General features: G+C 35.9%; 1 protein-coding gene across 7 annotated transcripts in view; it reads right to left on the reverse strand.

Moving 5' to 3' along the window:
• Window positions 1-14,353, reverse strand: part of pde1ca (phosphodiesterase 1C, calmodulin-dependent a) — a 201,027-nt gene that overhangs the window by 4,675 nt on the left and 181,999 nt on the right. For 6 of the 7 annotated variants that reach the window (XM_015354717.2, XM_015354719.2, XM_015354720.2 and 3 more), the window contains one exon: window positions 13,220-13,450. In XM_015354717.2, the coding sequence (XP_015210203.2) occupies window positions 13,220-13,450 (231 nt within the window). Of the gene's footprint in view, window positions 1-1,453; window positions 8,845-13,219; window positions 13,451-14,353 lie in introns of those variants that run through there. The other variant, XM_015354718.2, reaches the window with a different exon arrangement.

Consider the following 14,353-nt stretch of genomic DNA (forward strand, 5'->3'; position numbering starts at 1 on the left):
GTGCTGGGAATCACTATTCCTCAGGTTTTTCTCCTGACCTGGCGACCAATTAATCAAATCCATTAACCATACTTGGCCATAATTAGCTAGCTAGCGTCAGATGCACTGGAAGAGGCAGAACATCATAAAGTATTCTGTCCAGAGTCTGATCAGATCAATGCATCAGCATTATCAGTATATAGTGTTTTTTATGGGAGGTCGCAATTGAGATTAACTTTTAAATATCTTCATTTTGACACAGTTTCATCTGAAAACAAGAACTTTGAGCTGTAGTTTATTTCAAATTTGCCATAATTTTGTCAGATATCTCATCTTAAAATTAAATCCATCAGACCTGAGTGTTGCATTTATTTGTGCATCACTATATACATTGATATATACAGTATACACGTGCATATATGGGTGTCTGCACACATAATGCGTAGAATGATGTAGTACAGTACAAGTCACAGATGTGGTAAAATCTATCTTGAGCTTTAGAATACTAATGGTTTCAGAGGCTGTGCATCTCCTTTACATTATATTACAGACTAACTTACATCTGTGCATTTAACATTTGGTAACAACATTAAATTTTGCTAAATACTATCAATAAATATAGGATAGGCACAACATAAAACTGGATCTTCCCATGGTATAAAAATATTTCTAACTGGGTTAAAAATGCAATTACTACATATTCATGTATGCTAGAAAATAGGAACTAGACAGCTTGTTTTATATGATACAGAGCTTCTATTTTCTTTGTTTCCATTCATTCCTTCATTTCTCTTTGACTCACTCTGACCTACAGTAGCAGGTCTTCATTGGTCAGGTTGCTGAACTCATTAAACAATGTGACATCCATGGGGTGGGTTCTAAATTAACAATGCCTTCCCTTCTAGTCTGACTGTATATGGCTATTTTACAGTATACACAAGAGTGTTGGTGAACATGGCACTTTATTAATTGTGTTCCAATTAGACAGTAGTAAGACTATCATTATTAAAGTATAGTAGTTACTCTGTGGACAAGGGAGTATGGTGCTATGGAAGATCACTAAGTAGCTAGAAATAGTTTGGTGCAACGTGACTAACAGTTGTTCGTTCAAATAAGGCAGAGACACAGTGCCATCGGGATTTTCATAACTGTAACACATACACAAGGATTCAAACAAAAATCAACTGTGTAGTAGAACAGAACAAAAGGGACAACACAACAGCACAACAAAAGAGATTCATAGCATCTTGCTTACAGAGAAGTTTCTGTTTCTTTCCAAAATTTCAGGTTTGCAATTGCTCCAGAAAATAATTTTGCATTACTTTTGTAAACCACTGATAACACAGAGAGAAGGTATTTTGTAGTCTTACTGTATGTTGACTACATGTTGACTAACTTTGATATTACAGAACAGGTTTTTCAGACTTTTTTTTTGTTACGCTTTGATATGACTGATAAAAAAGAAAATACTTAAAACAGCCAAATTCATGTTTATATCAGAAAAATACAAAAATATACAGGAAAGGTATATTTTAGATGTTAATCTTTAAGTCACACGAGGTATAGAGATCACAAAGTACATTTATAACAGACTCCTTTGACTATACCTGGAGTGTCCACCTTGTCTCAAACACAAACATGATAATGGTGCCATACACTCATCTCTGTGATGTTTCAGCCAACAAATTGGATAGAAACCTTAGGATCACTAATATTATTTTGACAGTGGTTAACGTTCATGTACATATCTGCCTAGCTGGCTCAGAAAAAGCTTTGACAGGGTTAAAATCCAGCTATTGACTGAACAAACACATTTGCATGTCATGTCTTGCACTGTAGGTGGCAGGCATTCAAGGAAATGCATGTGTTTCAATTAAGAAATGGTTAGTGGATAAAAAACAGAGTGCAGATGTACAGTATGATGAATGTTCAGATGTGGGCGATGTCATCAGTAGAGTACCACTGGGTTGCATTAGGATCCTTTTTCTTCTTTTTTTTTTACATCAATAATCTAGATTCTGGTATTGTTAGAACATTAGAACATTTGCAGATGATACCAAAACAGGAAGATTAGGAAACGCTGCAGAAGCTACAAAATGGAAATGCCGAAAAGATTTAGAATTTAAGCCTGTAAAAACATCTGTCAGACATCAACTTTACTATCTCACAAGGGAACATTTTTTTGCCACATATGATGTCAAACTGTCTGCTATTCCTCAGGCAGGGAATTGGTAGAGTAGTGCAATTAAAGGACCTGAGCTTTAACATTTTGTACATCACAAACACCTATACCATTACTCCAAAAGGTTAATGGGTTGTATTACATCATTTACAATCAGGGACAATTACACATGCTGTGCCTCTAAAGCATCCCAGTATATATTTGTTCTATTGAAATATATAAGTGTTTTCAAGGACATTTTGAAAAACAGTGGGAAGCTTAAGGGACTGAAATGCAACAAAGCATGTTTGAAAATTATCTGCATTTTATTTAAATGCAATTCAGGCACACGTGTGTTTGCAGAAGACTTAAATCAAATGTAACCCAGGCTATTCAGACTCGGATTAAAATTATGCCATAAATACAATTTACAAGGGTTTTTTTTCCTTTAGGTTTATTTGTATGTCGTCGTTTTCTAAGCAAAGAATTTTTGATGTCTCGCAAAACAAAAAAAAAAGGAAAACTAAGGTTCAGATTAAATCAAATCAATGTGCTATCTGCAAGAAACAGTCTACAAGCCTGCTACGAAAAAACAATTTTTTTAGCAGTATTCCAAAAATCAGAAAAAAAAAACAAAAGGTAGCTGTATCTTATCTCAAAGACAATGGTCACAAAATTTTAACACATTAAACGATTGAGACTGCGGGAAGAATATATAAGGTTGTCAGTAGAACTGTTTTTGAAAGCTGCTGACATTAAAAAAAATGATTTATACTGATTATATACTGAGTAACATATATACGTCAATATTTTACTCTTATGACCATGAATACCCACCTATTTCCACAGAACCACTGTATCCCAAGAAAAGCTCAACAAATATAATTACATATCAACCAAGGCTTTAAGTCTGAATTTTTAATAATGTGTACATTGCTCACAGTTGACATGGCATTTTTTAATTGCAGACCCAAAATGATGAGTGTTTTTTTATCAGGATTTAAAAACAGGTTTAATTAAAAGTCCAGGTTAAAAAAAAACGTCAATCAGTGTGTGGTCAAGGCAATGCTTTCTGCACAGTGATTTCATTAACCATTTGCATGGAAAGAGCTGTTATAGTCATTCTCTTTGATTTGGTATTAATATCCTTAGTATAGAAACAGTAACACCTGACATGCATTTAAGGCCTGTGAAAACATTAACCCCTTAAATTATGATATACAGTAGATGGACGCACAGCAAATTCATGATTATATATAATTTTGTCAGGTATTAACTTTATATAGCCCTTTCAGTTTTTGTTGACCTTCTTGTTTATGTCAATCATTTTTTTTTATTAGTGAGAATTAGTGGAATCACACCATCCTTGTGAATGTCCATAATACACAAACAGCTGAAAAATTATGGATAAGTACAATAGTCTGCTTTCATTAAGTTATAAATACACACCATTCATTGACTAAGGGAATATTTGCAAACTTATAAGAAGCTCATTAAAATCTTAAGTCAAAATCCATCTATTCTTGTTAGTGTTTTATTGGGACCTGTAATTCTTTGAAAGTCTCTTCCCAGGAGAACATGAAATGCAAACATTCTAAGAAATTGATTCATAATTCCATGGTACCCAATACCAAATTATCAAAATCAATTTATTTTTTTTCTGGCTCCTTTTCTCGTGCTGCTTTTTAAACGTTTAAGTATCTATCTGTTTAACACTTTAACAACATCAAAGAAATGAAGTTTGGAGTTTGTCTAAGATATCAAGATGTTCATATTACAGTGCAGTATTTGACGTACATATTGTTTTCTCTCTGTTACATTTCTCCAGTTATGGAGTTTGGTAACTTTTTTTTATTATCTCACGGAATTAAAAAAAACAACACAGACATTTCCTAAATCCAGATTAAACATAATATAAACTCAGTTTCACATTTGAAAAGTTAAATAAACGTTTTGAAGGCCAGGCAACACTAACTGGACAAAAGCTGTTTGTAGGACAATAGAAAAACAGTAATTAATGCTGAATATGCAATTTAAGATTAAAGTTTCAAAATTAATGCCCAGTAAAGGATACATATTCAATGTATATTAAAGCTATATGTTTTAAACCATGGTATAATCATGATCAAACAGCAATACACAAATTTAGTCTAGAGACATGGGGCACCTCTAATAGTAGTAATGAATGAATGTGTCATTATAGCAAGTTTTTTTGTTTACAATAACTCACATTTAATTAATTCTTTATAATACATTCCTTTTAGATGTTGAAGTCTTTATTTCCTAGAGTTTTACTTTTATCTTCCTCTAGGGGTTGCAGAGTATTCTTTGAGATGATGTTGCAGGTCCTAGCTAAACAGCAATCACACAAAGCTTACTTTATGTATTAAGAAGGAAATACAGTACCAGGAGAGCATTTTTTTAAAGCAGTATTATAGTGGCTCACCAAAACAGGGCATTGAATATTAACTGTACATCCCTTGCCATATACACACTATTTTCATACACAACACATTAGTTTCACCTACTGTAACACTTACAGAATGCTTCAGTTTTTTCCCCTCAAACTCCAGTTTCTGCAATCCTCAATTTACGAATCACTATTCACCTTTCACAATGAGATAATGCAGCACTAAACTTTGTTCTTTTCACCAGTTTTCCATTTCCTCATTAATATGCACAGTGGAATAGCCTGTCCCCCCATAACTAACTGCCAGCTGATCCTGTTTGGCCAGGGTCAGCCATCAGCATTCCATCATAGAAAGCTGTACCCCCGACACAACAGCGTCCAGTTCGCTGGCTAACCACAATCCAAGACAGCCAGTTGGTCTCAACATCAGGGGACACGGGAAATCAAGATCCAACCCGTCCTCTAGACACCACGCATCTCCACAGGGGATCCTCAGCAGTGCAGTAATTCCCAGTCACTACACTGCTACACACGGCAAACTACCTACAGGTATCTGCAGTCTACCAGCACTGGTGAGGGACCTCATTACAGACCTACAGTAAACTGTGTTTTTGGAAGTATCCTTTATGCACTGATTCTCACAGACACAAAGACCGGCTCAATTCAAATCTATGAGACCTCCCCCATAGCTCAGTGCTCATACACTCTCTTCTTCCAGACTACAGTAGACTTCTCTTTTAAGCCTTGCAATTATCGCAGAGGCATGACCAATCACACACTACTACTTTTCCTTATGTGGAATGTCTCTCCATCCGAATACTAATTACCCATTAAGAGCAACTGTGACTCATTCATCAGGTTCTGTCAACGAGCAGTCAGCCATTCAGACAAATTCAGTTTCCAGTCCAGTGTTTAATCCTAAAGACTAATTATTTTTCCTAAGGCTGTTGCTGGAAATGGAGCCTATACTGTATGTCTAAATGTCTGCCAATGGTGACCTCTGAAAAAATAAAGACATTTGTGAACTAGAACCCTATTTAGAGCCCTAAGTTTGCCGTTGGAAGGCAAATGGACCAGAATGTTTCTGAAAAATTAAAAACAACAACTCTCAAACTAGATATTTAGGTTGTGCCCAAAGAACATGACGAAAATACTGACAGACATTTTTCTATGACAGAGAAGGAGATGTGTACAGGCATTTCAACAACTGGGAAGTCACAATGCTATTAAAACAGTCTAAAAAGATGACTCACAGTCACTACTATGTTCATTCAGTTTATTTTAAAATTGGAGATTATATACTCCTGTGTTATCTATTTGTATGTGCTGTAGGCAGAGCTTAGTGCTGTTCACATATAATGAAAGGCAAATGTCAGGAGCAGTAAAAATACAAGTTTTGTATTTTGCAACACCAGCCATTAGGCTTGACAAACTGAAACACATTACTTCTTAAACATCTCTAACAGTTTAGAAAAAGGCAAGACTTCTAGAACAGTTTACGGAAAGGCATTTTCTCAGCCAGATCAGAAAAAAAGGAATGAAGAGTACTGTACACTAGCATAAAAAATTTGATGAGGCATACTGGAAAAAATGATTTTTCTCATAACAGTAATCCTGCATCATTTTGAAACACCAGTCTCCAAAACTACTAAAAGTGGACATCCAGAGCAAGTTCACAGAATTAGTATTTTTGGAATTTGTTTTTGTTTCTAAATTGTTCAACAGCAGCCTATTTTCTGACGATCAAGTTCTCTATTAAAATTAAATGCTTCCGTGGAAGACATTTTTAGGGCATATCATATGCGATCACAGACACATAACTTCACGCTACATAAATAAAAGTATCAAAAAACATTTAACTTAGAGGAGACTGACTCTCACACAGACAAGTTGAATTAGCCTGGCTAAAATGGAAGAGATGCATGAGCATCAAGACAAATGGAAAATGACACATTCATAAAAATCCATTGTTCTCATTGTCTTGCTCTTAAAAAAACATTTTATCTTTGGAGCATTCCCACTGTTATCTAAACTGGTGGATTTCTGTTTATAGAGTATTTCAAAGCATTTTTTTACCTGGACATTTTATTCTTGAAAGTGTGAAGAGAACATGTTTTATTCATACAATTAATTAACAAGGCTGTTCTAAATTGCTCTTAGAGCCTAAAGTGAGATGAACTGAAATCTTCACAGGTAAGAAGCTTGTAATGATTCCCAAAGCCTAACAGAGTTTGTTTAATGGAGATAAGAAAGCATCCTAAATCTTTTTTTCTTCCTTGGAAGCAAAATGTAATTCTTATGGTTTAGTGAAACATTCCAAAGAAAATTAAAAAAGCTCAACCCATGGTCTTTTGAATTAGGATAAGCAAATTAGAGCACAATTTATCCATACTAAGTCTTAAATGAAATTTAAAGACAGAAGCCAACATAATATTTTACCATATGAAGTGAAATACAGTTAATAAAGTGGAAAATGTGAACTGAAAAAAGTTCTGAAAGTCCTGTTTCTCATTTAAAACTACAAAGTACAGTAAAGGACAACTGACATACAGTAATCATATTTGGATACAGACACAAAGCAGTACAACTGGTCCAATCCACTCATGTTCTCTCCCAAACCATTTATTTTCTTCCTTGAAAACAGCCATGGAGAACTTTTTGCTGAAAACAGCTGCACTGTGTTGCACGTTTAAGAACTGCCACAGCTAAAAAGCACTTATGCTGTAAAAACACACGTTTCTCTCACCGTAGCCAGAAAAGTCCAGGTTCACGACCAGAGCTTAACCCTCTCAAAAGAAGCTGAGGGCTTGCAAGAGAAATTAATACCACCGTAAGCGTCACTACCACCAGGATGAATTCTGGGTTATGTGGTCTCTTAATGGCAAAAGACTTCTGTCTAAATACTTTCCAATTAGTCATACACTTTACATTTATTACTGATGTCTAGTGCGGATTTATGAATTGTGATAAGAGTCAACCTTTATTTTTAAAGAAGCCCAGAAACAAAAGACAGATAAAGGCAACAGATGTAATTTTTTCTTTCTAAGGAAAAGAAAAAAAACTGTTTGGAATGGATATTACTGTGATTGAGAAAGCATCTTCCTGCCGTGTAGCATTTTCAGCATGTATAGTGAAAAATGTTGTTTGTTGGATGCATTTTAAAGATTGAAATATTTTGAGGTTCCTTTCTAAATTTAGCAGACTATGACTACGACAACTGTATCATACAGTATCTGACATCATAAAAACAATCACAACGTGAATTGAGTTAAGATTTTAAATATTTTGAGTAGCTTTGCTCTTAAGCTAATTACATTGATTGTTTTCTTCTTTAACACATGTTATTGAGAAACAAGCCTCGTTAAGCTAAAATTTGGGCATATGCATTCTACATTCTGTCGGATTTTTGTGAAAAAAAATCCCCTGATAAAATTAATTAAAAAAACAAACAAACATGAGAAAACATATGGCAAGTTAAACAGGATCCTATAAATTAATTCTCTAAATTCCAGGAAGCAGATTTGTAAGTGTTGCGGTTTGTCTTAAAGGATTGCATGAAGCTGGTGCATTTTCATATCAAAATGAAAACGAAGGTAATTTTTTCACACTGCATTTGATTTTGACTTCACACTGAATAATGCAGCATAATACAGGCAATCTAATGCTAAGGACTGGTTTATGTATAGCTAACTCAGTAGCTCCTGCACAAATAAAAAAATACTCAAGGTATTACTGAGCTATATGATGTACAGTTCTGTGTAGAAGCACCCAGCTAACATTACATGCTCTTCAGAAGACCCGTTTCTTTATTTGGGTCCTTTCAAGTAACAAATAGGTTTTCCAATGCATAAAAGCTGTCTTTTCTGTGTGAGCTAGGGATATTATATCATCAATAATTTTGTCATGAACACTTATATACAGTGAATTAGGTTCCAGGAGTTTTCTATGCTGCTGGGGAAAAAGTGAAACAGCTAATGTCGTTTGCGGAGGCCTGTGTACTGTCAGTCCTCGGCCATTTTGGAAGTGGAAGTACGGAGTCAACCATCCTGTGCAAAAAGCTCAGTCATTGGATTAGGAATTGTTAACCCCCCACACACACAAAATAAAAAATAAAATCCAAAGTAATGTACGCTACGTCTAAAGGAAAGTGTGCTGGAACATCGGAGAGAATCTTTCCCTGGGAATGAAGTCTTTGTTGAAGAATGAAGGATGGGTTAGTTTGTATCGGCTGTAGCAGCGGAGGTGGTAACGGAAGAAGTGGAATCAAGATCATTCTTCACTTCCGCTCCAGAATCTGAAAAAACAAAAGCAATATTATTTCATTAATGCTCTATCTCCAGGTCTGTGAGCCAGGAGAGAGAGCTAGGAAGAAAGGAAGCATTTTGACCTTAACCTGCCCACTCGCACTGCGTAGACTTGCACTGTGACACATTTACTGTATGCTTCGGGCTCGTCTGAAAAACCTGAGTTTACACCCTAAATACCATACGTCTTCCCGTCACTCGTCCTGCCAATAATGTTTCCAGAATGAACAGAACAAACATCCAAGGTTAGTGAGGAAGAGACTAATGGAATTATGTTAAAACTAGTTGAAAACGGGTATGTTGCACACTCAAATGTGCTTTCGTCAGGGGATATTTTTTTTATTTACTACCAGTAATGACTAAAATAAGCTACCCATATGTGACAATACACAATAAGTTTAAAAAAATAATGATCTAACGTGCTTCACAACAGTTAATGTAAGATAACTTACAGTAGATCAGTACAGTTCATAATTATATACAAATCTTTAAGTAAAGTATCAGTAAAATTGTACCTCGCTGAGATTCTCACCCTTTCTGCAGATCAAAACAGATGAGCATTTTCTGGAGTTGTAGTCTTGTATAATGTTACTTTGATAAAATTACAATAACTATCTTTGTGAGTTATGATTCTGCAATATTTCAGAAAAGAGTATAGGATATATACTGTATTTTGGCCTAAAACTGAGCAATGTTTAGAAGGATATTGTGCTGAGAAGCTCCCATCATCACTGTTTGAGGCTTAGGTGCTTTGTAATTAAATAAACGGTTTGAACAAATTTAAAATGAATAAATCCACGCATGTTAGTACCCAAATGTAGAGTACCCAAATAGATGTGATTATTTTTTAATACAGAAAACATTCTGTTTCTTTACAACATTAAAACTTTGCATTTATTACATCACAGAAACTTTTAAAGTATTTAAAGGATCCGTTATGCTGAGGGAAGAATGTTAAGCATTGGTTTCGCTAAACTGCAATTGACAAACTACAGTATGTGCCATTTTAAGATCCCTTTAAGTTTTCTTTTTCAAAGGTGCTTAATTATCAATCCCAGTCTGCACTGATTGTTATACTTTATGTTGTTAACAGCAAAGAGGAGTGTACAAGAGAAAAATGACAGAATTTAGTCAGCTAGTCACTAGAGAACTGTTTGAGACTAAAGAAAAATATGCAGATCAAATCCAATTCATGAAAGCAGTGACTTCTCTCATACAAATGACTACGAATACACACATCAGACTTTTAATTATGATTCTTTTGATTTCTGTCACAAGGTGGAGACATATACTCGATTATATATGTCATTGTTAAAATCACTTTTGCACACAACTCATCAATACCTTTGTTTTACCTTAATGAGGTACTCAAAATATTTACAGTACTATACTTTGTAAAAGACTGGTCACCACATTACCGAAATCACATCGAAGCCCTGAGATCAGCCCAAAGAAAGCCAATTCTTAAAGAAATACCTTACAGAAACAGATACAGAAATTGAATCTCTTTTTAGTCTTGACCAAAGGAGGCTGTGAGGGGACAAAATTGGAAACTAAGAGGAAGTACACTGAAGGAAGAGAACTGAACGTATTTATTTACAGAAAGGCTTTTGAGAGTAAAGTTACAATAAGCGATAGAGTGATGTGTTGAAGCTGACACTGGCTTCCCCTAAAAATCAACTAGATAGGATCCGTGTGTCAATCACCTACTGTACTAGCTAAAAACAAAGCTAGACAGGCTAAATGGTCCCCCCTTCTTTGTATCTTTTATTATATTTATTATTTTATATAACACATTCTTAAATGATCATGATGCATATTACTGTATGTGCAATTTTGCTTTTATGTCCAATCAGAAATAAATGCCACTTTATATGATTGGATATCTCCTCCTTGAGTAATTAGATTTTTTATTTTTCCCCAAATAGAAATAGGCCTCAGAGAATCATTATCGGAATACACCTATGTACCTACACAATTTCCAAGCTTTGCCAGTAGCAAAATGTCCCCATCTCTGTCTTTTGTGCTGGAAAGCAGAAGCTTTTAATGCAGGCCTTTTTTCTGAATAAAGGACATGTTTCAAGAAATGCATCACTATAAGGATTCCCAATTTAAACTCTAATCCGGACTGAAGCATCTATTCTAAACAATAGTGCTGTGAAATATCAAATATCGAAAGCAGAACTGCCGGTGGCAAATGGTGCCGATGTCAGCACTTTTGGAAGGTGATTCAACACACTGTTAACCCAATCAGAGCACACATCCACTATGCAAATATTAATCAACATTTTAAAAACCCAATGAGACATCAGTCAATTTCTGCCTGTATGTCTGGAGGTTTAAGCAGCAGAACCTGGTTTATGACTTAAATTAACCACACGGTAAGCCCCATCAGAGCAGATCCACTGAGCAAGTATTGACTTAACACCTGTAAACAATGTTGGAGCAAATATATTGTATGAATGTTGATTTAACACACTATAAGCCATGACAAAGCAGATCAATCGAGTACCTGGTTATTTAACACACTATACGCCCAATCAGAGCAGATTCATTGTATACCTGGTGATTGAACACATTATAAGGCCAATCAGAGCAGATCCATTGTGCAACAGGTGATTTAACACACTATAAGCCCCGACAAAGCAGATCCATTGTGTAACAGGTGATTTAACACACTATAAGCCCTGACAAAGCAGATCAATCGAGTACCTGGTTATTTAACACACTATACGCCCAATCAGAGCAGATTCATTGTATACCTGGTGATTGAACACATTATAAGGCCAATCAGAGCAGATCCATTGTGCAACAGGTGATTTAACACACTATAAGCCCCGACAAAGCAGATCCATTGTGTAACAGGTGATTTAACACACTATAAGCCTAATCAGAGCAGGTCCATTGTATAACTGATGATTTAACACACTATAAGCCCAATCAGAGCAGGTCCATCCATTGTGTAAATGGTGATTAAACACACCGTAAGTAAGCCCTGCCAGAGCAGATACGTTGTGTGAGCATTGATTTAACACACCACTAGGTTTGGAAGGGTCAGATGGCTTCTTGTGTCCTGAAGATGCCCTGAAGTCCTTGGACCTCATATTAAATTCTTCATTTCCATGAAGAAGTCCTTCTTTCAACAGTGGTTTCCTTTAAATAAATCCATTTGGATCATGTAAACAGAAGGCTCTTTTGTTTATTCATCACTCAAACGTAGCCTGGCCGCTAAATGTGCTCTCTGCAGGCGGACAGGCCTGCTGTGTATACAGAGTGTGGGTGAAGGACTTGACCGTGAAATTTAGTCCTCAAACAGTCCACAAGTGACACTGGGTGATTGGGGTGTTTGTGATGATAATTAAGGAGAGAGGAAAACAATGAATAAAGGAATATTCTTTTCCTTTTGTTTTTGACTCACAGCTAAAAATCTGCCAGAACTTCATCTCAACTTCATTGTTTTAATCCTGCCCATTGCCAATTTCATTAAGTCTGATATTATGTTACGTTATATTATTATAATACTGTATTATTATTACATTCCTCTGCATTCATGTTATGATTTAAAATATATATTTTTATATTTTATTGTTAAATTCATAAAACAATAAGAGGAATAATCCTTTTTATTACTTTTTCAGCACAATTTCCCCATCTGGTTTGGGGTTAAATATAAGTAATTTACTGAAGAATATATCAAGGCCAGCAACATCAAAAAGATAATCGTCGCGTTAATACTCAATAGTATTTTTTGTAAGCGAATTGTTGCAACACATAAATGGTTAATTTGTTTCAGAGTTAATGAACACATTGTAAAACGGGTAAGGGAAAACACAAGCATACAAAGAAAAAAACAACAAGTCAACCGATTTTTTGCAGTCCAATCAAAATCTGAAAATCAACCTAAAGGACCAATATCAGTAACTCACCAGCAGAGGGAGGCCTTTAGCAAAGAAACAGATCACAGATCAAGACCAAAGATACTAGTGAGATTCTTCCAGGAATTAAAGGAACCGACAATGAACTTGAAGTACTGGACGTTCAAAGACGTCTGTGAAATCAATTTACGCAGACACCAATTTTTATATAAATGGGAAATGCAACAAGTAAAATGGCCCCAGACCACAAAAATACGGTGAGATGTCTTACAACACCACCACCACCAACAACAAAAAAAACCCTCCAAATTCTTTTAGAAGTTGTTTTCCTGGCCAGATAAAGTGATCGCAAAGGGAACTTTCATGCATTAAGTCCGCTAATAATCATTAACAAATTATTGACTGAGAAACACATAAGTCTGTTTTGTGTGCTAGAGAGGTCTTTTTCTGTTTGTTTGTAACAATGCGATTGTAAGAGCGCTGAACCTACCGTTTTGAACCTGCTGGCTGGTCTCTGAACTGGCTGCTGTTTCCTTGGCCTCTGAGGGGTTCGTATCGTCCTTTGCGCTGCTGTTCTGCGGCTCCTTGTCCTCGGTTTGCTCGCCGGGCTGCTCTTGAGCTTGGTCGGGAGCACCAGCTTCAGCCTTCTCTCGCTCCCTCCTCTCTTCTTCCTCCTGTCGGGCTTTCTCCTCTGCTTCTTTCCGGGTCTTCTCTTCTAGGTCTGAGAGAGGAGAAGTTTTTTTTTTTAATTTTTTAAAAAAACCGAGCTTCATCTTGGTGTGAACTGCATTGCCGTAGATCTTAAACGTCCACTAGTTTTGTCCAGTTAGGTGCGGAGCTCACTTGCAATCTAGAGGATACACTTTCATTGCGGCTCCGATTCTGTAGTATCTTTTTAGAGAGTCACCCTGGCTTGCCCAGGAGTTGGTGTTGAAATGTTTGTGTAATTTCCGTGCAAAGCCGATTTCTCCTTCCCGTTTGTGCCACTGTGGTTGTGCTTGCACGTTATACAGAATCGCAAAGCAAAGCGTCAGTGCCTCACCATTATTCATTTCAATTCAATTGATAGATTTTATAAATAATTGTATCAATGAACTATAATTCATTAGAATGGCTTTCATAATTAATAGTTTCGTATTTGGTTATTTATTAATAAACGGGTGTTCTGACTGTTTTCTACAGCCACTGTACGTATACAGTACTTCCAACTGAACCTGCTTGTAGATTTTTGTTCTAAACTCTCTGCGGTTAGGTTGTGCTGCAAGGAACTCCAGAGATCTGAGTTTCTTGTACACCTGTTCCTCCAACTATTCACCACACACTTTAAATTAACCTTAACCCTCCAACACACGTTTTAAACACCTTGCTCCCCCTACTTGCTCACGTCTAGCCAATCACAGACGCACATGGTGGGGTTTATACCTGAAGAAAGAGGTTTCGCACATGTACCTAGTCAGGATATTACAGGTAAGACAAAACATAACAATCACATTATTGACATGTTTTGCATAAACCTGTATGTTATGTCAGGTTTGAATATATCTGTTCCTCCTTTGTGAGATTAAAATGTGTATATATACAGTATATTTGTCCTTGTGGTTTGTTTGTGTGGTCTACTTCACTG

The sequence above is a fragment of the Lepisosteus oculatus genome, chromosome 6 (genome assembly GCF_040954835.1).
Source record: "Lepisosteus oculatus isolate fLepOcu1 chromosome 6, fLepOcu1.hap2, whole genome shotgun sequence".
NCBI classification, from domain to species: Eukaryota; Metazoa; Chordata; class Actinopteri; order Semionotiformes; family Lepisosteidae; genus Lepisosteus; species Lepisosteus oculatus.